The 22,957-nt window shown below is 45.4% G+C and overlaps 1 protein-coding gene across 1 annotated transcript in view; it reads left to right on the top strand.

Annotated features, from left to right (window-relative positions):
- The window catches only part of nfs1 (NFS1 cysteine desulfurase), a 31,144-nt gene extending 12,401 nt beyond the window's left edge, over nucleotides 1-18,743 (top strand). Inside the window, exons 6-13 of the mRNA XM_068000240.1 lie at nucleotides 127-220; nucleotides 1,880-2,014; nucleotides 3,463-3,620; nucleotides 4,577-4,682; nucleotides 8,655-8,736; nucleotides 10,339-10,422; nucleotides 12,107-12,196; nucleotides 14,411-18,743. Of these exons, the coding sequence (XP_067856341.1) occupies nucleotides 127-220; nucleotides 1,880-2,014; nucleotides 3,463-3,620; nucleotides 4,577-4,682; nucleotides 8,655-8,736; nucleotides 10,339-10,422; nucleotides 12,107-12,196; nucleotides 14,411-14,474 (813 nt within the window). The 3' untranslated portion in view covers nucleotides 14,475-18,743. The remainder of the gene's footprint in view (nucleotides 1-126; nucleotides 221-1,879; nucleotides 2,015-3,462; nucleotides 3,621-4,576; nucleotides 4,683-8,654; nucleotides 8,737-10,338; nucleotides 10,423-12,106; nucleotides 12,197-14,410) is intronic.
- The last annotated feature ends 4,214 nt before the right edge of the window (nucleotides 18,744-22,957 follow it).

The raw sequence follows: 22,957 nt of genomic DNA, 5'->3' as shown, positions 1-22,957 counted from the left end.
TCGTGGATCAAAAAGTAGATCTTAATTAATGCCAATTAGATCACTGCCATCAATTGGTAAAGGGTGGGTTTAGAAAAATAGATTTTTTTTTTCGTTGCTGATTATACAATTTTTCTTTCCTGCTAGGAACTAGAGAAGGCAATCCGACCAGATACCAGCTTGGTGTCGATAATGACTGTGAACAATGAAATTGGCGTAAAGCAACCAGTTGATGACATAGGTGTGTAAACACAGTGTAACTGTTGTACAGTATTCACACTCAATTGCATGTTGTTAGAACCTGAGAGTTTGTTTAAACAGATTTATTTTCTCTCCTTTCTTTACCTCCTGCTCCCCAGCCAAAAAATAAATGTTGACTCCTTGCTAGGGTGCAGTTCTGGGAGTTAATCCAAGTAGATACTTCCTCATGGGAGCCTTAGCAGTGATTGCCAGCAGATTATTTGGTCATGAGCGTGCTGTACAGCCGGGCCTGATCCAGTACTTGCTCACTATCCTGTTTACATTTCTAGAAGAGGTAATTAAGTAGTGATGAGGAGCAGGAACCTGGCTGCTTTCCACTCCATAACTTGGGTCACTGAGGGTGACTATAGCGTTGTTACTGTTAACTCAGCATAAGCAGAGCATTGAACCTCAGACCTTCCTGTTCTGAGAGGCTCAGCTGCTCACTGGATGAACTCACTGACCCATTAAGATAGCTGTTTTTTTCCACAGTTTTGATTTGGTAAGAAAGAGAGAACGTGCTTTTATATAGCACCTTTCATGTCCTCGAGGCGTTCCAAAGCACTTTTAAATGCCAATTAAGTACTTTTGAAGTCACTGTTGTAATGTAGCAAACATGGCAGCCAATTTTGCTCACAGCAAGATCCCACAAACAGCAATGGGATAATGACCAGATCATCTACTTTGGTGGTGTTGGTTGAAGGATAAATATTGGCCAGGACACCCGGGAGAACTCCCCTGCTCTTCTAATAGAGCCATGGGATCTTTTACATCCACCTGAGGGCAGAAGGGGCTTCAGTTTAACATCTCATTTGAAAGCTGGCACCTTCGACAGTGCAGCGCTCCCTCAATACTGCACTGAACTGTCGAGCTGGATTATGTGCTTCTGTCTCTGGAGTGGGACTTGAACCCACAACCTTCTGACTCAACGGCCAGGGTGCTGCCCTCTGAGAGGCAAGACTGGCACCTTTGATTGAAGAGGTGAGACGAGAATCTCTCCCAACTCTCTGCCTGAGTTCAGATGTTTCCTTTTCTAAAATTGGGTTATTTCTAAACAGCCTCAAGATAGTGGCAAAGTAATTAAGTGGTAGCATAGTGTCAAGGGGTTTTGGGGTTGTGAATCAGCCTGTCAAAGATTGTTGGCCGCTCTGGGACACTCCTGTCGGTGACGTTGCTGAAGTAGCCCAGCAACAAGGAGACCTGACCTGACAAATCCATGGAAGTGAACAATTTGGCACAGAATGCCTTTTTATCCCAATACAAAAACAGTATACTTCAAACCAAAAGTACTTGACCAGACTTACCTTGAGTTGACGATGGGAGGCCTTGGAGTTAGGGAGGAGAAAAACCTATCTGGATTCCTGCTCCTGATTGCAATCTGGTGACTTGGGCTCGAGAGTGTTCACCGGAAGAGGCCAGGCTCAAACTCGGCTGTGACGGCCAGCTGAGTACACCCGCGCTTGAAGAATGGCCACTTGAGGCGCTCGAGAGCTCCTGGGGCCTGTGGAACTGTACCCGAGTAAGGAGTCAACGCCTTCAGCAAAGGAGGGGAGATAATTGCTGAGAAAAAAAATCTCTCTTTTGAGGGCTGATGATTTGAACACCACAATCTCCTAAGTTCAGATGTTGGTTTCCAGTCACCTTTTTGTATCTGTTGCAGGTTGCCTTTGCCAAGCTAACAAGGTGTTTTTCCACACGGATGCTGCACAGGCTGTTGGTAAAATTCCAATTGATGTGAACAAAATGAAGATTGACCTGATGTCTATCAGTGGCCACAAAATCTACGGACCTAAAGGTATAAACTTCAACCAGGTCTGCTCGGGTGCAGTTTAAAAAAAACCTCATTTTTACAAACTCTGTGTCAAAATAACTTGCAATGGGTGTTGTTACTTTTATGAAACAGTTTTCTTTCTCAAAACTGTTAATCAATCACGCAGACACGGCGTGTCCCCTAGATTGCAAAAGTTGCATCTTTCAGAAGACCTCCCCCTTAAACATAGTGCACACCCCGAGGATGAGCAATTATCTCTTCCAGTAGTCTCACCCGATTAAGGACGAGGACCTGCTGTTTGATTTAATGTTGCTGAGTGGCTTTGGTTGCCTGCTATTCATTGAAGTAGCAAGCATTTTGAGCTTGACAAATATTAACACTTTGACGTATTTGTGAATTTGTTATATTTAACGTAAGATGTTTGACCACGCATTCTGCTACCCAACAGTTTTGGAATTGATGGATATTACGCGCAGACCAGAGACACAAAAAGACTAAAGCAGCTAGAATTTTGTATTTAGAATTAAATAGCGTCAGAAAACACCAAGCTATCACTCTTCAGAACATTGGCACAATGCCATTCTTGGCAAGAACACCCTCAGCTTAATGAGAGAAAAGTGTTACACATAACAGAATATTGGAGAATAGGGGGACATTTTCAGTTTCACTTGTGAGCTATGGGGCCAAGTTCACTTGTGTGCCTAACCTATTTTATATCATGTTTTGTGTTTGTGCATCCTTGGGGATCGCTTATGCAGTTGCTCACAGTAAATCAGCGAATAGACTTTTTTTAAATGACTGTGCATTACATGGTTTAATACTCCAATGTAGTATTCTGCTAAGATAGAGCTGTATTGAAGTTGTTCTGCTCTTTTTAAGGCCGGAAGTCTAATTGCTATAAGACAATCTGAGGTCTCACTGAGTTTAATCGGTAAAGCGCCATTTCTGTACGCTGCACTTGCACATAAACGGGAATTGCAATGAAACAAACTTTTCACCATTGGACGTATAGGGGAAAAGAACGGGACTTTAGAAATGGTTGGGTTAAAACAGGAATTGCAATTAAGCGAGTTGCAAATAAACAGATACGACTGTATTTGATTCTAAATGAGGTTGGGTAAGTCTAATGTTAAGGCCAGGCTGCAACAACTGAAGTATCAGCCTCTGATGGGGGAGCAGGGAGCAAACAGGCAGCCACTGTCGGGAGAAGAGAGTGCCTACAGCTGAAGAATATCACTCTGATAAAATGGTGGAGGGTTTGAGATGAGGATCTGTGAGTCGGTTCACTGGGGGGACAAGCTGGAGCTGGGCAAGAATGGGTTGATAACTGGTGCCTGGGACATTGCACGAGACCTGTTTGCCAAGATATTATACTTACAGGTATAACAATGAGATACTAGCTTTGAACGTGATATGTGATAATGCTGTTGTGTTCCGGTTTATCCTCTTCACCACCCCCCACCCCCAAATAGGCGTGGGTGCTTTCTACATCCGCCGACGCCCCCGGGTGCGAGTGGAGGCCGTGCAGAGTGGCGGGGGGCAGGAGCGGGGCCTGCGCTCGGGTACTGTTCCCACTCCACTGGTGGTCGGGCTTGGAGCAGCGTGTGAAATAGCGCAGCAGGAGATGGAGGTAAGTGAAGTGTTGGTCAGCTTTCTGCTTTGGTAGTTCCCTGGGCCCTGTGTTATCCCATAATGATAGGCACATGTTTACTGTAAAGAGCCTTGGGAGTGTTAAACAAAAGTCGACAGCGTTTTCAACCATGAATTTTAAGGAATGTGTTCTGTGTGCATGCGTAAAATAGACCTACCGTTATAGATACATTTTTCAATACAGTTCCACATCCAGTGATGAGAAGGGGTATTTTACAACTTGGCATTTGACCAGGGATGGAATCGAATTCAGCTGACAAACAATTTTTTTTTTTACTCAGCCCCCAAGTTCAGGGTCATCACACTCCCATATACAGAATCTATTTTGTTTTAATGCATTATACCACTTCATTTCTCCCCTCTTCCTCCTTTCCCCGCAACCCATTTCCTCCCCTCTTCTGACGGCATTGACTGTTGCTCACTACAGTTCCGTCGATGGGCACCTTCGGTGCCTCGCCATAACCGCTCGTTCCTCATGTGTGAGCCTAGACAGGCTGTTTAACCATGATGGCATCAGCGGAGTTCAGCGTGCTTAGAGAATAAGGGGAGGGAGGTAATTTCGGGAGACCCACAGAAATTGTTCTTTGCTGCCGTCGGTAATGTTGAGATTGGTAAGTTTTCATTTGCCAGCACTGTTGACTGCATAATGCTCGTACCTGGGCATTGGCTCTGGAATAAGGTAAAAGCAACGGTAGAGATTCTAAAAGTTAATCGTTACTTGCCAGCGATGCACACTCCACTTGACAGTTTCTGTTATATTGTCTGTACTTCATTTCCTTGGCTGCTGCCCAGCCTCAGTAAATGCAGTGGAACTGTTATCTGTACTCTGTAATCTGCTTCACTGTACTGAGTACATTGATGTGCTTTTAAAGTGGCCTGCCCTGGCCTTTTGTAGATGTAGCATGTAACACATGCTGTGTGTGTGTGTTCCTGCAGCTTGATCTTAAGCACGTGTCCAGTCTGGCCAATCGTTTGGTGACGAAGATAATGAATGGGATCCCCGACGTGGTTCTGAATGGGGACCCAGAGCAGAGGTATTCAGGTACAGCGACTGATTCTACTGTACAAGCTTGAAGGAGGATTGAGTCATAGAATTTGCAGAAGGTCATTTAGCCCATTGTGCCTGAGCGGTTTCCAGCTCTTCATCTGGAACTTATCCACTCTATCCAATTATGACATGCAATGAGATGATATACTTGAAAAGGAAAAATTTACAGGGCTGTGGGGAAAGAAGAGTGTGACTAATTTGATAACACTTTCCAAGAGCTGGCACAGGCACGACAGGCCAAATGACCACCTCCCGTGCTGTACGATTCTATTTCCCTGCCCAGGTTGTAATTAAAATATTGGGTATGATCGTCTCTATTCCATCAAGGAACTGAGAATAGGCAGGTGGATGTGAAGGATGAGATGACTGACTGCATTCTTCAAAGAATCTGCTGTCCCTGGTTCCCCAGTAAAGATAAAAAGAAAACACTGCAAATGCTGAAAGTCTGAAATAAAAACACAAGATGATCAAAGTACCCAGCGGGTCAGTCAGCATCTGAAAAGAGAAAGGATGAGTTAATATTTCGGGTGTAGACCCTTTGTTAGAATTGGAAGATGAGCAAGCAGCTTCATAGTACTGAATATAATGGGGAGCGACAGATGAGTCATTATTTTACCGTCTGTTTTGAAGCTGTTTTTTGCTCCCCTTTTGTCCTTCTAGTGCTTTTTGCTGCCCCAATGAAATAATCTTGGTGTATCATCCAATGCCCTTTCACCTATTTCCAGCTCTTCATAAGTATGTTCACAGGCCATTAATTCCTCGTTTGTGACAGGAGTAAACGTACCTAGCTCTTGACTATTACATGCCGTTCTACAGGCCATTCTGCCCCTCGAGCCTGTTCCGCCATTCAATTGGATCATGGCTGATCTGTATCTCAACTCCATTTACCCGCCTTGGTTCCGTAACCCTTAATACCCTTACCTAACAAAAAAATCTATCAATCTCTGTTTTTAAATTTTCAATTGACCCACAGCCTTTTTGGGGGGGGGGGGGGGGGAGGGAGGAAGAGGGAGTTTTCCAGATTTCCACTACCCTTTGTGAAGAAATGCTTCCTGACATCACCCCTGAACGGCCTTGCTCTAATTTTAAGATTATGCCTCCTTATTCTGGACTCCCCTCACCAAGAGGAAACACTTTCTCTCTCTCTCTACCCTATCAAATCCTTTAATCATTCTAAACACCTCAATTACGTCATCCCTTAATCTTCTATACTCAAGGGAATGCAAGCTTTGTCACTGCATCCTGTTCTTGTAATTTCTCCCTGACCACTAACCCCCCCCCCCCCCCCCCCCACCCCCTTTGTCTTGTTCAGCCTGCTAAAGGATTCACTTATCTTTCAGTTCCCAGTTACGATGAGCCATCTATATTTAAAAACATTAATCTATCTTTCTCTCCTCAGATGCTGACAACCAGCTGTGTATGTCCAGGATTTTCTGTGGCAGGGTTAAAATATTCATTAAAAGTTCATCTGATTCTTATTTCTCCCATTCTGTGTTCAGAATTCTGTTCAGTCCCAACTTTTTTTTTATGACTGATTAATGCTGCCTGGGCTTGGGGATTTAAATGGAGAACTTTCCACTGTCATTGAGTGAAAGTGATGGACTGACATCGCGCAGTGTATAATAACAGCATCTTGTGAGGCATTCTCACCTAGGCTCAGCGCCATCAGTAGAGTTGGAATGTGGCGTACAGGCCGTCCCAGCACTGTTTTCAAACACTGCCTGAAGGCCCATTTGTCACTGGTTTTTTCATTTGGGACAATTTAGCTTTAACAAAATAAAAACTGTCCCTGTTTTTCTCTCTCGTTGACCAGCCCCCTGCCCAAATTGCAGGTTGGTACGATTTTGAAATGCGCAATGGTGGGGGGTCAAACGGGGACACTCCCATTTTTCATCAAAATAGTAATTTCATTCCCTTGGTGTCGGAAATCATGGACAGATCACTGGGTGTTTCGATGCCACTTTTGTTTCATCAGTTCACTCGAGTGGAAAACCTGGGCTTTTTTTTTTTGCTATTCTCGCTTTGTTCCGTTTGGTTTAGTGACGCTCTTTATTGCAGCCTCTCCTTGTGTTGCTTTTTGGTCAGTTTTCCTGCTGGCCAAGGTGAGGATATCAGTGCTGATGGAAATGAAACACCTTTTCTGCTTGTATCATCCAGCGTCCCCAGACCTGACAACATGGGCTGGATGCAAAGCTCCACACGTCAGCTAGGCTGAGTTGGTAGCACACTCTTGGTCAGAAGGTCGTGGGCTGCAGAAATTAAGCCTGCAATGCGGGCTGACACTCCAGTACAGTGCTGCATTGTCAGAGTTGCCATCCTCCAGCCGAGACATTAACCTGAGTACAACCCATCTGCTGAAGTAGATGGTAAAGATCTCCTGCTGCTATTGGAAGAGGAGCAGGAAGTCATTCCTGTGACTTTGCCAACATACTTCCCTCAACCAGCACCACTAGGTAAAAGAAGTGAATGGTCAGTCATTTCATGGGTATTGGTGGGATGTTACTGGTCCAGGATGGCTGCCACATTTGCCCACTGCGTGTGAAGCACTTTGGTCTTCTTTGACCTTGTGGTAAAGAGCTGTATAAGTGCAAGTATATCTTCCCCACCCCACAGTGCCATTTAAACCGAATCTCAGAAGCAGCTTCGAGCACCAGCTGTTCTTGCAGCCTTCTTTGAGCGAAGTGGCCAAAGTGTAGGTTGCCAGTCCATTCCCTGTAGGGACTTGCTTGAGATTGGTCCTAATTAAGCCTCTTTGGTGACGCCTACAGGGCTTTGATGAGACCACACCTGGAGTACTGCGTACGGTTTTGGTCTCCTTACCGAAGGAAGGATATACTTGGCTTGGAGGTGGTGCAACGAAGGTTCACGAGATTGATTCCTGGGATGAGAGGGTTGTCCTATGAGGAGAGATTAAGTAGAATGGGCCTATACTCTGGAGTTTAGAAGGATGAGAGGTGATCTCATTGAAACATACGATTCTGAGAAGGCTGGGCAGGGTAGATGCTGAGAGGCTGTTTCCCCTGGGTGGAGAGTCTAGAACCAGAGGTCACAGTCTCAGGATAAGGGGTCGAACATTTAAGACTGAAATGAGGAGGAATTTCTTCACTCGGTTGTGAATCTTTGGAAGTCTCTACCCTAGAGGGCTGTGGATGCTGCCGTTGAGTACGTTTAAGGCTGAGATCGATAGATTTTTGGACTCTAGGGGAATCAAGGGCTCTGGGGATCGGGCAGGAAAGTGGAGTTGAGGTCGAAGATCAGCCAAGATCTTATTGAATGGCGGAGCAGGCTCGAGGGGCCGTATGGTTTACTCCTGCTCTTATTTCTTACCTTCTTGAGTCAGAAGGTCATGGGTTCAAGCCCCACTCCAGAGACTTGAGCACAAAAGTTAGGCCAATACTCCAGTGTAGTACTGAGGGAGTACTGCACTGTCGGAGGTGCCATCTTTCGGATGAGATGTTAAACTGAGGCCCCATCTGCTCCCTCAGGTGGACGTGAAAGATCCCATGGCACTATTTTGAAGAAGGGCAGTGGAGTTCTCCCTGGTGTCCTGGCTAATATTTATCCCTCAACCAATATCACTTTTTAAAAAAAAATTATCTAGTCATTATCTCATTGCCGTTTGTGGGAGCTTGCTGTGCGCAAATTAGCTGTTGCGTTTCCCTGCATTACAACAGTAATTACACTTCCGAAAGTACTTCATTGGTTGTAAAGCGCTTTGATCGTGAAAGGCTCTATATAAATGCAAGTTGTTCTAGGACACTTCAATTTGGGTTGAATCTGATCCTGAATCCAAAGTGTTGAGTGGGGGCAATCCACCACATGTCTAGTCTTGTCTTGCCCTTTCCTTGCTTCTGACACTAATTATTTACAGTGGAGAGCAAATTCGTTTTTTTTCCCCTCAAATTGCTTTTGAGATCGTGGTCCTTTGCAACTCTAATCAATGTGCATTTTACCCAATTCCTGCAGGCTGCATTAACCTGTCGTTTGCATACGTGGAGGGAGAGAGTCTCCTGATGGCTTTGAAAGACGTTGCGCTCTCATCGGGAAGGTAGAGTATTGGGCTGACCTGACTCTCTCGTTTTTGAGTATTATTTATCCAACTCTCAGATTTAGGCACCTGAAATCCTACACCGGCCCAAAGCTCAGACCTCGAGACTATACAATTTTATAAATTGAGGTGGCTTGATAATAGCATTTTTAGTAGGTTGCCTTACCAAAATGTACATTTAAAAATAATTTCAAGAACGTGAAACATAACCCTCTTTCTTTTGCCTGATTGTATGGAGGGACGTTAGCAGTGTGTCTCAAAAAAAAAAACTAGTTGACCATTTGTTTCCCTAAGTCATGCCCCCTTTACCCAAAGAGACAGAGTGATAACTTTTTGTGGTAGAGAGTGGTGTAGTGCTGCTTCAGTGTGCTGTGCCTCAGAGTCAGACGGTGCAGGATTGTGTACGTGATTCCCCTTTCAGCGTTCGCAGTTTCTGCTGTGGTATCATGGGGTATGGATGAACTGGGAAAAGGCACATTTCCATCCCTCCCACCCCACACACCCATAGAATGGGAGAGGTGATCAGCGAGACCCGACCACTACCTTCCAGTAGCTCCCTACAGTAGCATTGGCAGAGTATAGAGGGCATGCCCACCTAGCTACCTGCCCAAGGATATCTAAAGTAAGAGGAGAGGAAAGATAAATCAAAATAGCCGCCTTTTTACTCAAAAAGGTGCAAACCCAGCCCAGGTTTGCCTCAACCAATTGCATTCCTACCTCAAACATTAAGGCTGTATTCTTCAGAACAGGGGTGCTCCTGGGGTGTTTTGATAGAGGTGTTTTAAAATTATGAAGGGATGGGAAAGATTAGATAGAAACGGACCGTTTCCAGTGATTGAGGAGACACAAATACAAGGTTTTAGGACGGAGCGGGATTTTCTTTTTACACCGAGGGTTGAGAGACTCTGGCATGCACGACTAGAGTTAGTGACTGAAGCAGAGAGCATGTCAACATTTAAGGACAGAGGAACAAAGGGATATGGGAGCAGGGCAAGCACGTGAGATCCTGTGGATGATAAACACAAACGTGGACCGGTCGAGCCGATTCCCGTGTTGTAATTTCTATCGTTCCTCCTGCTGCTCCGACTGAGATGAGCTAACTCGGCGTGGACAGGAGATTGAACCTTGACCCTTCTGGTTTCTCCGGTTCGGCTACTCATTGGCTTTACCAATTGAGCCATCGGGGAACTCCAGTTTCTTTCAGATCGTTTATTCCTCCATGAATTTCTTTTTCGGCTGGCACAGACATGATGGGCCGAGTGGCCACCTCCTGTGCCGTCAATTTCTGTGATTGCAGGCACCCCCTCCTGTTGCACGTGTCTGGTTATAAACTGACCTATAGAGTAGATCAGAGATTGTGAGTGTGAGGATTAGTAAATTATCCTAAATTACGGTGTGTAAAAGTTTTTCAGCAAGCTTTCCACGATTATTTCTTTCCACTTCCTCTCGTCTAACAGGCAGGCAGCAACTTCTCTGCCACTTAACGGCAATCTTATCAAAATATATATTTAAAGGACTTGTTGAAGTGAAAGTAACATTTTGTAGGTTTAATTCCTAGTTGAGATTCATCACTGCCGGTGCATTGTGTGTTTCCGTTCGCAGTGCCTGCACGTCTGCCTCTCTGGAACCTTCCTACGTCCTGCGAGCTATTGGTGCCGATGAAGACCTGGCGCATTCCTCCATCAGGTACAGTGTAACGAGGGCGTGGCTCCCTCCCCTCCCCTCCCTCGTGTCCTCCTTCCTTTTGTGACTGTCTGACTTGATTTTGGGAAGTAACCATAGAATATTGAAAAATGCGTAGAGAATATAGAATATTCCACATTGCCCTGCCCCCGCCGTGCTGATATGAATATTCCACATTGCCCTGACCCCAGTGCTGATATAGAATATTCCACATTTCCCCGTCCTATGCTTTTTTTTATTCATTCATGGGATGTGGGCGTCGCTTGCCCATCCCTAATTGCCCTTGAGAAGGTGGTGGTGAGCCGCCATCTTGAACAACTGAGTGGCTTGCTCGGCCATTTCAGAGGGCAATTAAGAATCAACCACATTGCTGTGGGTCTGGAGTCACATATAGGCCAGACCGGGAAAGGACTGCAGGTTTCCTTCCCTAAAGGACATTAGTGAACCAGATGGGTTTTTATGACAATCCAGTAGTTTCATGGCCACCATTACTGATACTAGTTTTTTTAAAATTTAATTTAAATTCCCCAGCTGCCGTGGCGGGATTTGAACTCCGGAATATTAGTCCAGGCCTCTGGATTACTAGTCCAGTAACATATCCACTATGCTACCGTATCCATGCTGATATAGTATATTTCCCCCCCCCCCCGAATGCTGCCAGCTTCACTGCAAAATGAGAATTTCACTTTTGAATAATTTGGCTGAGTGTGAAATCTCCTGTCTGTGTGAAGAGGCCTGTGCAGTATTTGATTAGAGCCCACTGTTTATTTCCCCGGGTGTGACTGGCTCCTTGATTTAGTGGTTGGGGTGAGGAGAGACTGAGCTGCTTCACCGAAAGGAAAGAAAATCTGAGGACGAGCCTATTCTGGCTAATCTCACAGTGCCTAGAGACTGCTCTCTGGTAGTACTGACAGAGGCCTGGGGGAAACAAGTCTTTTGCCTGCTTCGTAGAGCAATGAATAGTGGGTGGGGATTAATATGGTGCCACCCAATAGTTCCAGCAGAGTTCTTGGCTCAACTAGGAGGGAACGAGTTCTGGAATGGACAAATGTAGGGCAGACGTCTGGAAGTTGTTTTCCACAGAGGGTGAGCAACAGCTGGGATGTTTGTTCAGGCCGTGACACTGGAGTCATTTGAAGAAGCAGGTCGACACTGTATTGGCAGAATGGTAGGGTTGGTATTCTGGAATGATGTCAAATAAGCTGAAGGACCTTCGGCTGAACCTATAGGAACAGGAGGAGGCCATTCAGCCCCTCGGGCCTTTTTCCGCCATTCAGTTAAATCATGGCTGATCTGTATCTTAACTCCATCTACCTGCCTTTGCTCTGTAACCCTTAATACCCCCGCCTAACAAAAACCTATCAGTCTCAACAGCTTTTTGGGGGAGAGAGTTCCAAATTTCCACTCCCCTTTGTGTGAAGAAGTGCTTCCTGACATCACCCTTGAACGGCCTAGCTCTGATTTTAATGTTATGCCCCCTTGTTCTGGACTCCCCCCATCAGAGGAAACAGTTTCCCTCTATCTACCCTATCAAATTCCTGTAATGCTGTATCATTCTGTGATTTATTTATTTCCCCCCCCCCCCCCCCTCCCAGGTTGGACTTCTAGAAGGATCAGTGTGGCAGTACTTGTGTTTTGTTTTTTGGCTGCTCTGTGATGCTGACACTGCCCCTTTTTTCAATTGTAGATTTGGGATTGGACGCTTCACTACAGAGGAGGAGGTGGATTACACTGCGCAGAAGTGCATCCAGCACGTGCAGAGGCTGAGGGAGATGAGGTGCGGTGTTTTATTCGTCAATTAAAATTGACAAACGATATTTTTGTCACTAAATTTTAATATTAGAATTTCATTTCTCTTTAAGACGAAAACTTAACGTCTACGCTTAAAATTAACATTTCTACGATTTTAAAAGGATAGTGGTCATAAGTTCACAACTTTTGGAACAGGTGTTGGATTTCAAACAGATGAATCAATTATTTAATTGACACTCCAATCCCAACTACATCTCAACACTTCTTGTCTTGAGAAGAGAGAAAACAATTTCTTGAAATATATAAATTTCAAATAAAATTCCCGAAAGACTAGAATGAAAATAGGGAATGGGAATGCTAAATTATTTTTTTTCCCAAAACTAAAATTTGGGATCAAGCGACCAGACTGAAATAACCTAAATTTCCTCTGAAGACTAAGTAAGAAGAGCCTCAAACCTGAGCTGCTGAGATTAGTCTGAAGCTAAGATTAAAATTAATGTAGAACTAAAACACTGATCTACTGTAACCACAGTGTAGGATGGCTGAGAGATTATCTGCAGGATTAAGTATGTTGGGGGCTACAGGTAGAGGTGGATAGATATCTATCTGGTACCCAGGTTGGTTAATTACTTTGAGAGAGATATACCACAGCAAGACTAAGGAATGATTTTTGTTCAGTATTCTTTAATTTTGCAGTTAAATAAAGTAGGATTGATGAAATAACGAAAGTTTAAAAGCAATTGGCCAACTTCCCTCAACCTAACACATTATTTTTGTACTCCTCGAGGTGAAGGATCTTAGTGCTGGAAATTGGAGCTTTTCCCATTTCAGGCCATCCGTGTCCAGATGCCCTCATTTTCAACAAAAACTTGACTCAAGGGGAGGGTGGGGGGACTGATCCTCGGTTTGGTATCCTGTTCTCCACCAAGATGTCCATTGTGTGTCAGACAGGTCTTTGTGTGTGTGAGTTGCAATTTTTTTTTTGAAAATTCTTCTTTGATGTGGGTGTCGCTGGCAAGGCCGACATTTATTGCCCATCTTTAGTTGCCCTTGAGAAGGTAAGCCGCCACCTTAAGAACATAAGAAATAGGAGCTGGAGTAGGCCATTCAGCCCCTCGAGCCTGCTCCGCCATTTACTCAGATCGTGGCTGATCTTTGAGCTCAGCTCCACTTTCCTGCCCGATCCCCATTTCCCTTGATTCCGCTCGAGTCCAAAAATCTGTCGATCTCAGCCTTGAATATTCAAAGACTCAGCAGCCACTGCCCTCTGGGATAGAGAATTCCAAAGATTCACAACCATCCGAGTGGAAAAAATTCCTCCTCATCTCAGTCTTAAATGGCCGACCCCTTATCCTAAGACTATGCTCCCTAGTTCTAGACTCTCCAGCTGAGGGAAACAACACCTTGAACCGCTGCAGTCCATGTGGTGAAGGCACTCCCACAATGTGCCTTCACTATATGTCCAAGTTGTGTGTGTGACTTGGTGGTGCTGGGGCTCCCATGTCCTTCTGGGTGGTGGAGGTCACTGGTTTGGGAGTAACGGTTCAGTGGCTCCTGACATCATTCCTCAATCCCAGTGTGTCAGCGTAAGCCGCTTCAGTCCATTTCCAGTTCCTATTGGGCCCGAGTCCGTGCCACACAACTGCCACTAACTGGCAGTCTCGCACAGGCCCCAGGATGGCTGGTGTGGGAAATGGGAGTGGGTGGAGAATGTCAACACCAGCGTAGTAGGGGGAGCTCTTCTGAAGCTAAGGTATGTTGTTGGGGCAGAGTTGGAGGAAGCTTCACTCTGCATCTGGCTGTGCTATACCTGACCGTGGGAACGCACGGTGCTGACAATGGGTGCCTGAAGTGTGGAAAAGTTCCATTCCCCAGCACTAACATAACAACCGTCCCTCCTTGAGTGCAAAAAACAAAGAAACAGGAGATTGTTGTGGTCGAGTCGAAGAGACTTCATGTTAAATATACCTGAACTGGGCATTCATGGTACTCAGTGGGTGTCCAAACTGGATCAACGTCTTGCTTCTATCTAGGTCTTCATGCACATTGTCCGGGAAGAATAGAAGCGACTTCACTTTACATATGAGCTGGGAACGCATGGTCCCCTCACAGGGTGGGAACTAGGAACAAATGTCATTTCCCCAGCGCTAACACCTCTCACCTTGAGCACAGATTTATTTTATTTTTTTAAAAAAATTGGTCCCTACGATCTTTATGACTTTATTTTTTTTTTTTGCAGCCCTCTCTGGGAGATGGTACAGGAGGGAATCGACCTGAAGAATATTAAATGGTCTCAGCATTAGGACTTTCTGGAAGGAGCAGACTGCCGTCGTGCTCAGCGACAGGGAAAAAAAAAGCAGCCATTGGGACTCTGCTCACTGTACTCCGCAGACCGATGTCAGTTTCTACATACGGGGCAGATAAACAGAGACGAGCTCGCTGTGCCTCGAGTGCTGAACCTGAGTGTGCTTTGTGGTTAACGTTGCTGCCCTCACCTTGATTATATTGGCAAGTTTATGTAAACTCAGTATATATTTCTTCAATAGCTGATCATAAATGGTTCACTTTTTTTTTACAAACAAAACCCCTGTTGATGGATATTGAATGAATTACCACTGCTGCAGCTCACCTGATGATGTGCCTTAATGTGTTGGGAGTCAGCCAGCACCATTTAGAGATCCACACGATCCCTCCGCAGGCTTTTGGTTTGTTAAACACAGCACGTGCTGAGCTGTACAGACCGGGAAGATCCCGGGTAGAAATCCTGACACGCGCTGAGCTAGTTAACTGTGGTTGGGCCAGCGGAAATAGAAGCTACAAATGGGTCTCAGTTCCTACCTCTTCCCCGGCCCGGCCCGGCCCGCAGGGCAGAAGTGACTGGGGTTCCTGCGCGACGCACTCCTGCAGTTCCTGTTGGGTAAGGGGGGAGTGAGTGAGTGAGTGAGTGAGTGAAGAACTTTCGGCTGCAAAGCCCTTCACTTTCAAAGTCAACTAGTCTGCTCAAATCGCTGGGTCTACTCCAGAGGAGCCCCCCACTAGGGTGAGGTACCAGAGGGATGCTATCACACATAGAACCCCTAAACCTCCTAATTCATATTATCCTCAGGAGAGATGGGGGTGAAATGGGGAGGGGGTGGGTAGGCGGGGAGGAACATAAAACCACGAGTGGATCTCCTGTGATGCTGTCCAGGAAAGTCGGGGCAAAATGAATTGAACTATTCTATGAATGTCCCTCTGGTGCTGATGGTATCGTTATAGGGATCTGGATGCTCCATCTAATGGTACAGTGCAGCTGCAGGTAGTTTTAAAATGGGAATATCCGATTAAAACACCACCTCGAAGCATTAATGTATTGATTTTTAAATTAGCAAATTAAATTCAAGTCACGAAAACCACAAAACTGTACGTTCACAACATCGAATAAGCATAAGATGATCGAATGACAAAAGCTGATATCTAGTGATGAAACAATACATAACCAACCATTCACCACTGAGAACCATTCAGGCACTCAGTCTGCGGGAGGCTTGCGCGAATAGCCTGCAGAAACAATCGCTAAAGAGAGGAAAGAAACCTGGCAGGCTGCCGGAAACAGTCAGGAAACCTGAAACCAGCTAATCGTGGCAGGCAGAGCGTTTCAGCAGGAGTTCAGGGGCAGCAGTAATCCCAAGGGGAAGGGAACTCGGGGCTGTGCAGAAAGGAGGAGATGGCGGGAACTGCCTGCAGAATCGATCGCTCGGTTGCAGGAATCATTTATTATCCAGCAGGAATGTTGGCGTCGAGGCGCAGGGATGGGCTCAGAAGCTTCCGGAGCCGATGATGCTCCGTCTAGTGGTGGGAGTATGAAGCTGTAGGCGTGACCCAGTGTCACAGAACGGGTGATGCCCAAATAAGGTGGCCACGCGCGACAGCAAATATAAGACTATAGATTATATAAAGATCAGATCTGCAATTTTACAATGAGCATCAAAGATCTGCGTCCAGGGTTCACCACCAGTCTCTCTGATACTGTATGAAGGTGCGACTTGTACAGTGATTTAATCCCTTATTACACTAGTGTGTTGCAAGTTGGCCTACCTTGTTTCCTCCTCTTAAAATCCCCCCCATTTGGAAGATGTTGACTTGTGCTGGGAAGCATCGCCACAAGGTTTGGAGCAGCCCCCACCCCGGGCTAACTCCGTTCTTGTGCTGAACTAGACAGTGAGCTTTAGGAAAAACTCCTGAGATTCAGGAGGAGAGGAAGGCATCTCTCCCACACCCATTTGCTCCTCACCCGATGGCCACACCTTTAGCAGAGGTTGCTAGTCAGGGACGGTGGATCCCTCAGCTGGAGTGTCGGCCTAGATTCTGCACTGAAGAGGGGCTCAAACTCTCAGCCTTTGTACCCAGAGCTGTGTTAGGGGTTGCCAACTCTGGCTGGGCGGATTCCTGGAGGTTTCAACACATGACTTCTAACCGCCCCGCCCGCTCAAACAGCCTTTCTTCCCATCTCCAATATTTTTATAACTAATTAAACGAAAGTGTGCAAAGAAAATGAATAAAACACACTTTATTTTATTGCCCCAATGATTTTTCCCCTGGGTGTCGCTGGCAGCAGTGTCCGGGAGATTAATCTTTAATTCCTGGAGACTCCAGGGCAATCCTGGAGGGTTGGCAACCCTAGAGCTGTGCGATGTACCAGCTGACCCAACCTGGCCTTCGTTCAGTTGACTATCTGGTACCAAACTCTCCGCCCATTCAACAGAACTCCTGACTCAAAGCGACTCAAATGTACAGTAATCCTCAGGAAAGTAGGAAATGGTTTTGTATGCAGCGCCTGATGGTCACATTTTGCATCATAACATTCTCCTGAGAAAATATTATGTTTTATAGAGCTTAATTAATTTGCTACTAAGGTAGTTTGATGGGTAGATGTGCAAGCATTTCCAAGCTGGTTTTGTGTGGGAGTGTTTATATTCATTCCTTTTTTTTAAAAGGAAAGTGATGGAGTGTGTTGCTTTATTCTTGCTTTCTATGGGGAGAAAAAAGGCAAATTCCCGAGGCCGTGCCATTTTGAGTCTCTGATTTTGTAATGGGAAGGAGCTGCTTCTGGGAACAAAACTATTTTAATCAGGGTGGGTGGGGCTTGCATCTTGGGATTTGTCTGGGAAGTTGATCCTAGGATAATATCCTAACTATAAAATATGCAGTGTACCCACTCACTGGCGTCTCTCCCGGGTGTCTCATGCCGTGTACCCCCTCACTGACGTCTCTCCCCCGAGGTAGACTGCAGTGTACCCCCTCACTGACTTCTCTCCCCCGGGGTAGTCTGCAGTGTACCCCCTCACTGGCTTCTCTTCCCTGGGGTAGTCTGCAGTGTACCCGCTCATTGCAGACTACCCCGGGGGGAGAGACACCAATGAGCGGGTACACTGCAGACTACCCCGGGGGGAGAGACACCAGTGTACCCCCTCACTGGCGTCTCTCTCCCCCGGGGTAGTCTGCCGTGTACCCCCTCACTGGTGTCTCTCTCCCCCGGGGTAGTCTGCAGTGTACCCCCTCACTGGTGTCTCTCTCCCCCGGGGTAGTCTGCCGTGTACCCCCTCACTGGCGTCTCTCTCCCCCGGGGTAGTCTGCCGTGTACCCCCTCACTGGCGTCTCTCTCCCCCGGGGTAGTCTGCAGTGTACCCCCTCACTGGCGTCTCTCTCCCCCGGGGTAGTCTGCAGTGTACCCCCTCACTGGCGTCTCTCTCCCCCGGGGCAGTCCGCAGTGTACCCCCTCACTGGCGTCTCTCTCCCCCGGGGCAGTCTGCAGTGTACCCCCTCACTGGCTTCCCCTACATCTTGTGTGACACCCAGTGCTCAGTAACCACTGTGACATTTCCTCGGAACACCTGATATTTTGAATTGATGGAACGATTGCAATCATCTGAAGGCCTTTAAATTTGCGTTTTTGGAGCAGTGTCAATCTGATAGCTAGTGGGTGGAACACCCCCTCATTCAGCACCAATTGACAATCTCACTCAGAGGCCACAGGGATGGCTGGTTTAGGAAAACACAGAAATCACTCTCTCTTGCAGTAGGGGCTAAGATGTTGATGGGGCAGAATGAAAGGATGTTTTAGTTTGCATCTACCAGAGGCTTAATGCTGGGTTCCTGAAACAGGAAGTGTTATATTCCTACATGTTAACATATTCCTCTCCTTGATGAACACACTTTCTGTTAATTGGAGTTTCATCAGTGACAAACCCCTGGGCTTGGGCCACACCAAACTCATTCATTATTGGGATAGGACCAGGCCCTTTAAGTAAGATTAATTTTTTTTCCGGGTCTCAAGTTTGTGACCATGAGAGTTGGCCGCGAGTTACATTGGAATTTTTACTTTTTGTGTGTCACAGCAATGGGACTAAACGATACGCACAATTTATGCTTAGATGTGTCTGTTTTATGTCTAAGCCTGTTTGGGTTCCCAGGAACCCACGACAAATGTTGTTGTGCTGCTTTTGTGAAATGTGTTGTGCTTTATTCACCGGTATTAAACTTTACCAATGCTTTATGTACAAGATCTATGTCATTAAAGGGTGTATAGTGTTGTTGTATGTCTCTTGTTGCCAGTAGATTGCAAATACGGCCCTAATGTGGAGAACTGTAATCAACGCTGTGGGGTAAATTACAAAATCACTTTCTACTCTGAAAGTACCATATTGTGGTTCCAGTACTAATAGCATAAACCACCTTTGTCATGACCGTAAAGCCATTCAATGGTGTATTTTACATGTGTCCGGGCTCCAGTGTGTACCTTCCATTCATACCATAACTGCATTTTTTAGGTTATGGTGGTGGTATTGGATGACCTTTGAAGAGCCGAAGTATTCAAATCCCACCACGTTAAGTTAAAATTGAAAGGTGTCAGCTGTGGTATGGTGGGTACCATTCTTGTCTCTTGAGGCAGAAGGTTGTGGGTTCGAGTCCCACTCCAGGGACTTGAGCGCAAAATCTAGGCTGATGCTCTAGTGCAGCATCGAGTCAGAGGTGCTGCCTTTTGGATGAGTCATTAAACTGAGGCCCGATCTACCCTCTCAGGTGGACGTAAAAGATCCCATTATTTCGAAGAAGAGCTGGGGAGTTCTCCCTGGTGTCCTGGGCCAATATTTATTCCTCAGCTAACATCACACAGTCATTATCTCATTGCTGTTTGTGGGACCTTTCTGTGCCCAAATTACCAACCATGTTTCCTACATTACAACAGAGACTACACTTCAAAAAGTACTTAATTGGTTGTAAAGCACTTTGGGATGTCCTGAGGGTATAAATCCAAGTTCTTTCATGCAATAAGCCTGGCAGTTTGTAGAATGACCATGAAGGCTGCTGAATTATCATTAAAAACCCAACTGATTCACTAATGTTCTTCAGGGAAGGGAACATGCCACTTTTTACATGTGATTCTAGTCTTGTGGTTGACTTCATGGATTCTAAAGTGGCCAAGCAAGGCATTAGGTTACAATCACGAGATCATCATCTCAGGTCAAGTAGGGTTGGGGAAGGGCGATAAATTCATATAGTGTATTAGGGACTGTTTCTTAGACCAATACGTCGGGGAACCAACCAGGGACCAGGCCATTTTGGATCTGGTAATGGGTAATGAAACAGGATTAGGAACATAGGAAGGGACTGAGAGACATCAATCACTGTACAGATATCTCCCTGAGGAAGGGACTGAGACATCAATCACTGCACAGATATCTCCCTGAGGAAGGGACTGAGAGACATCAATCACTGTACAGATATCTCCCTGAGGAAGGGACTGAGAGACATCAATCACTGTACAGGTATCTCCCTGAGGAAGGGACTGAGAGACATCAATCACTGTACAGGTATCTCCCTGAGGAAGGGACTGAGACATCAATCACTGCACAGATATCTCCCTGAGGAAGGGACTGAGACATCAATCGCTGCACAGATATCTCCCTGAGGAAGGGACTGAGAGACATCAATCACTGTACAGATATCTCCCTGTACAGATTAATGATCTCAAAGTAAAGGATCCCTTGGGAAGCAGTGATCATAACATGATAGAATTTCACATCCAGTTTGAAAGCGAGGATCTTGGGTCTGAAACTACTGTATTAAATTTTAATAAGGGCAATTATAAAGGAATGAGTGGGGAATTGGCTAAAGTGGACTGGGTAAACAGATTAGATGGTATGATGGTGGATAAACAGTGGCAAACATTTAAAAAGATATTTTATGACTCGCAACAAAAATATATCCCTGTGAGGAGGAAAGACCGCAAAAAGGGTGAACCAACCATGGCTAACTAAGGAAGTTAAGGATGGTATCAGGTTAAAAGAAAAAGCATACAACATGGCAAAGATTACTGGTAAGCCTGAAGATTGGGAAAACTTTAAAAACCAGCAAAGGATGACTAGAAGAATAATAGAGGGAGAAAATAAATTATGAGAGTAAACTAGCAAGAAATATAAAACCTGACAGTAAAAGCTTCTACAAGTATATAAAAAGGAAAAGGGTAGTTCAAGTAAACATTGGTCCCTTAGAGGATGAGACTGGGGAAATAATAATGGAAAACAAGGAAATGGCAGAGGAATTGAACAGATATTTTGTATCTGTCTTCACAGTAGAAGACACTAATAACATACCAATAATAGTAGAAAATCAAGGGGCAAAGGGGAGGGAGGAACTAAAAACAATCACTATCACTAGAGAAAAAGTACTCGGTAAACTAATGGGTCTAAAGGCTGACAAGTCCTCTGGACCCGATGGCTTGCATCCGAGGGTCTTAAAGGAAGTGGCTACAGAGATAGTGGATGCATTGCTTGTAATCTTCCAGAATTCACTAGATTCTGGAAAGGTCCCCGCGGATTGGAAAACCGCAAAAGTAACACCCCTATTCAAGAAGGGAGTGGGACAGAAAGCAGGTAACTATAGACCAGTTCGCCTAACATCTGTCATTGGGAAAATGCTAGAATCCATTATTAAGGAAGTAGTAGCAGGACATTTGGAGACTCATAATACAATCAAGGAGAGTCAACATGGTTTTGTGAAGGGGAAATCATGTCTGACAAATTTATTAGAGTTCTTTGAGGAAGTAACAGGCAGGGTGGATAAAGGGGAACCAGTGGATACAGTATATTTGGATTTCCAAAAGGCATTCGATAAGGTGCCACATAAAAGATTACTGCACAAGATAAGAGCTCATGGTGTTGGGGGTAATATACTGGTGTGGATAGAGGATTGGCTAACTAACAGAAAACAAAGAGTTGGGATAGAAGGGTCATTTTCAAAATGGCAATCTGTAACTAGTGGGGGGCCGCAGGGCTCAGTGCTGGGGCCTCAACTATTTACAATATATATCAATGACTTGGATGAAGGAACAGAGTGTCTTGTGGCCAAATTTGCTGATGATACAAAGATAGGTGGAAAAGCAAGTTGTGATGAGGACACAAGGTGTCTGCAAAGGGATATTGACAGGTTAAATGAATGGGCAAAAATTTGGCAGATGGAATATAATGTGGGAAAATGTGAAGTCATCCACTTTGGGAGGAAAAATAAAAAAGCAAAATATTATTTGAATGGAGAAATACTACAAAATGCTGCGGTATAGAGGGATCTGGGTGTCCTCGTACATGAAACACAAAAAGTCAACATACAGCTGCAGCAGGTAATAAGAACATAAGAAATAGGAGCAGGAGTAGGCCAATCGGCCCCTCGAGCCTGCTCCGCCATTCAATAAGATCATGGCTGATCTGATCCTAACCTCAAATCTAAATTCATGTCCAATTTCCTGCCCGCTCCCCGTAACTGTAACCGTAATCCGGAATATTGGCCTTTATTTCTAGGGGGATGGAGTATAAAAGCAGGGAAGTCATGCAACAACAGTACAGGGTGCTGGTGAGACCACACCTGGAGTACTGCGTACAGTTCTGGTGCCCTTATTTAAGGAAGGACATACTTGCATTGGAGGCAGTTCAGAGAAGGTTCACTAGGTTGATTCCGGGTATGGAAGGGTTGTCTTATGAGGAAAGATTGAACAGGTTGGGTCTATAGTCATTGGAGTTTAGAAGAATGAGAGGAGATCTTATTGAAACATACAAGATTCTGAAGGGGCTCAATAGGGTAGATGCTCAGAGGATGTTACCCCTCATGGGGGAATCTAAAACTAGGGGGCATAGTCTCAGAATAAGGGGTCGCCCGTTTAAGACGGAAATGAGGAGGAATTTCTTCTCCCAGAGGGTCGTGAATCTTTGGAATTCTTTACGCCAAAAAGCTGTGGAGGCTGAGTCATCGAATACATTCAAGGCTGAGTTAGACAAATTTTTGATCAGCAAGGGAGTCAAAGGATATGGGGAAAAGGCGGGAAAGTGGAGTTGAGGTAAAAATCAGATCAGCCATGATCGCATTGAATGGCGGAGCAGGCTCGAGGGGCCGAATGGCCTACTCCTGCTCCTATCTCTTATGGTCTTATGGTCTAAATGTGGCTCACATCCCAAGAACAAAGGAAAATGCTCTTCCTTCTCCCTACTTCCTCAGTGTTACAATCCTTGACTCTTCTCTGCTCTTCTGGGGCTAAAAGGTTTACATTATGAGGACCAGTTGCATAGGCTAGGTTTACATTATGAGGACCTAAAAGGTTTACATTATGAGGACCAGTTGTATTCCCTTGAGTACAGAAGATTAAGGGGTGATCTAATCGAGGTGCTTAAGATGATTAAAGGAATTGATAGGGTAGTGTAAGGAATTCCTTATTTCCTGTGATTCTTGGACACTGGACAAAGAGTCAAGCAAAGAA

Source organism: Heptranchias perlo, chromosome 19 (genome assembly GCF_035084215.1).
Source record: "Heptranchias perlo isolate sHepPer1 chromosome 19, sHepPer1.hap1, whole genome shotgun sequence".
Classification (NCBI taxonomy): domain Eukaryota; kingdom Metazoa; phylum Chordata; class Chondrichthyes; order Hexanchiformes; family Hexanchidae; genus Heptranchias; species Heptranchias perlo.
Note: the sequence above shows the minus strand (reverse complement) of the source record. Positions and strands in the feature narration are given on the sequence as shown.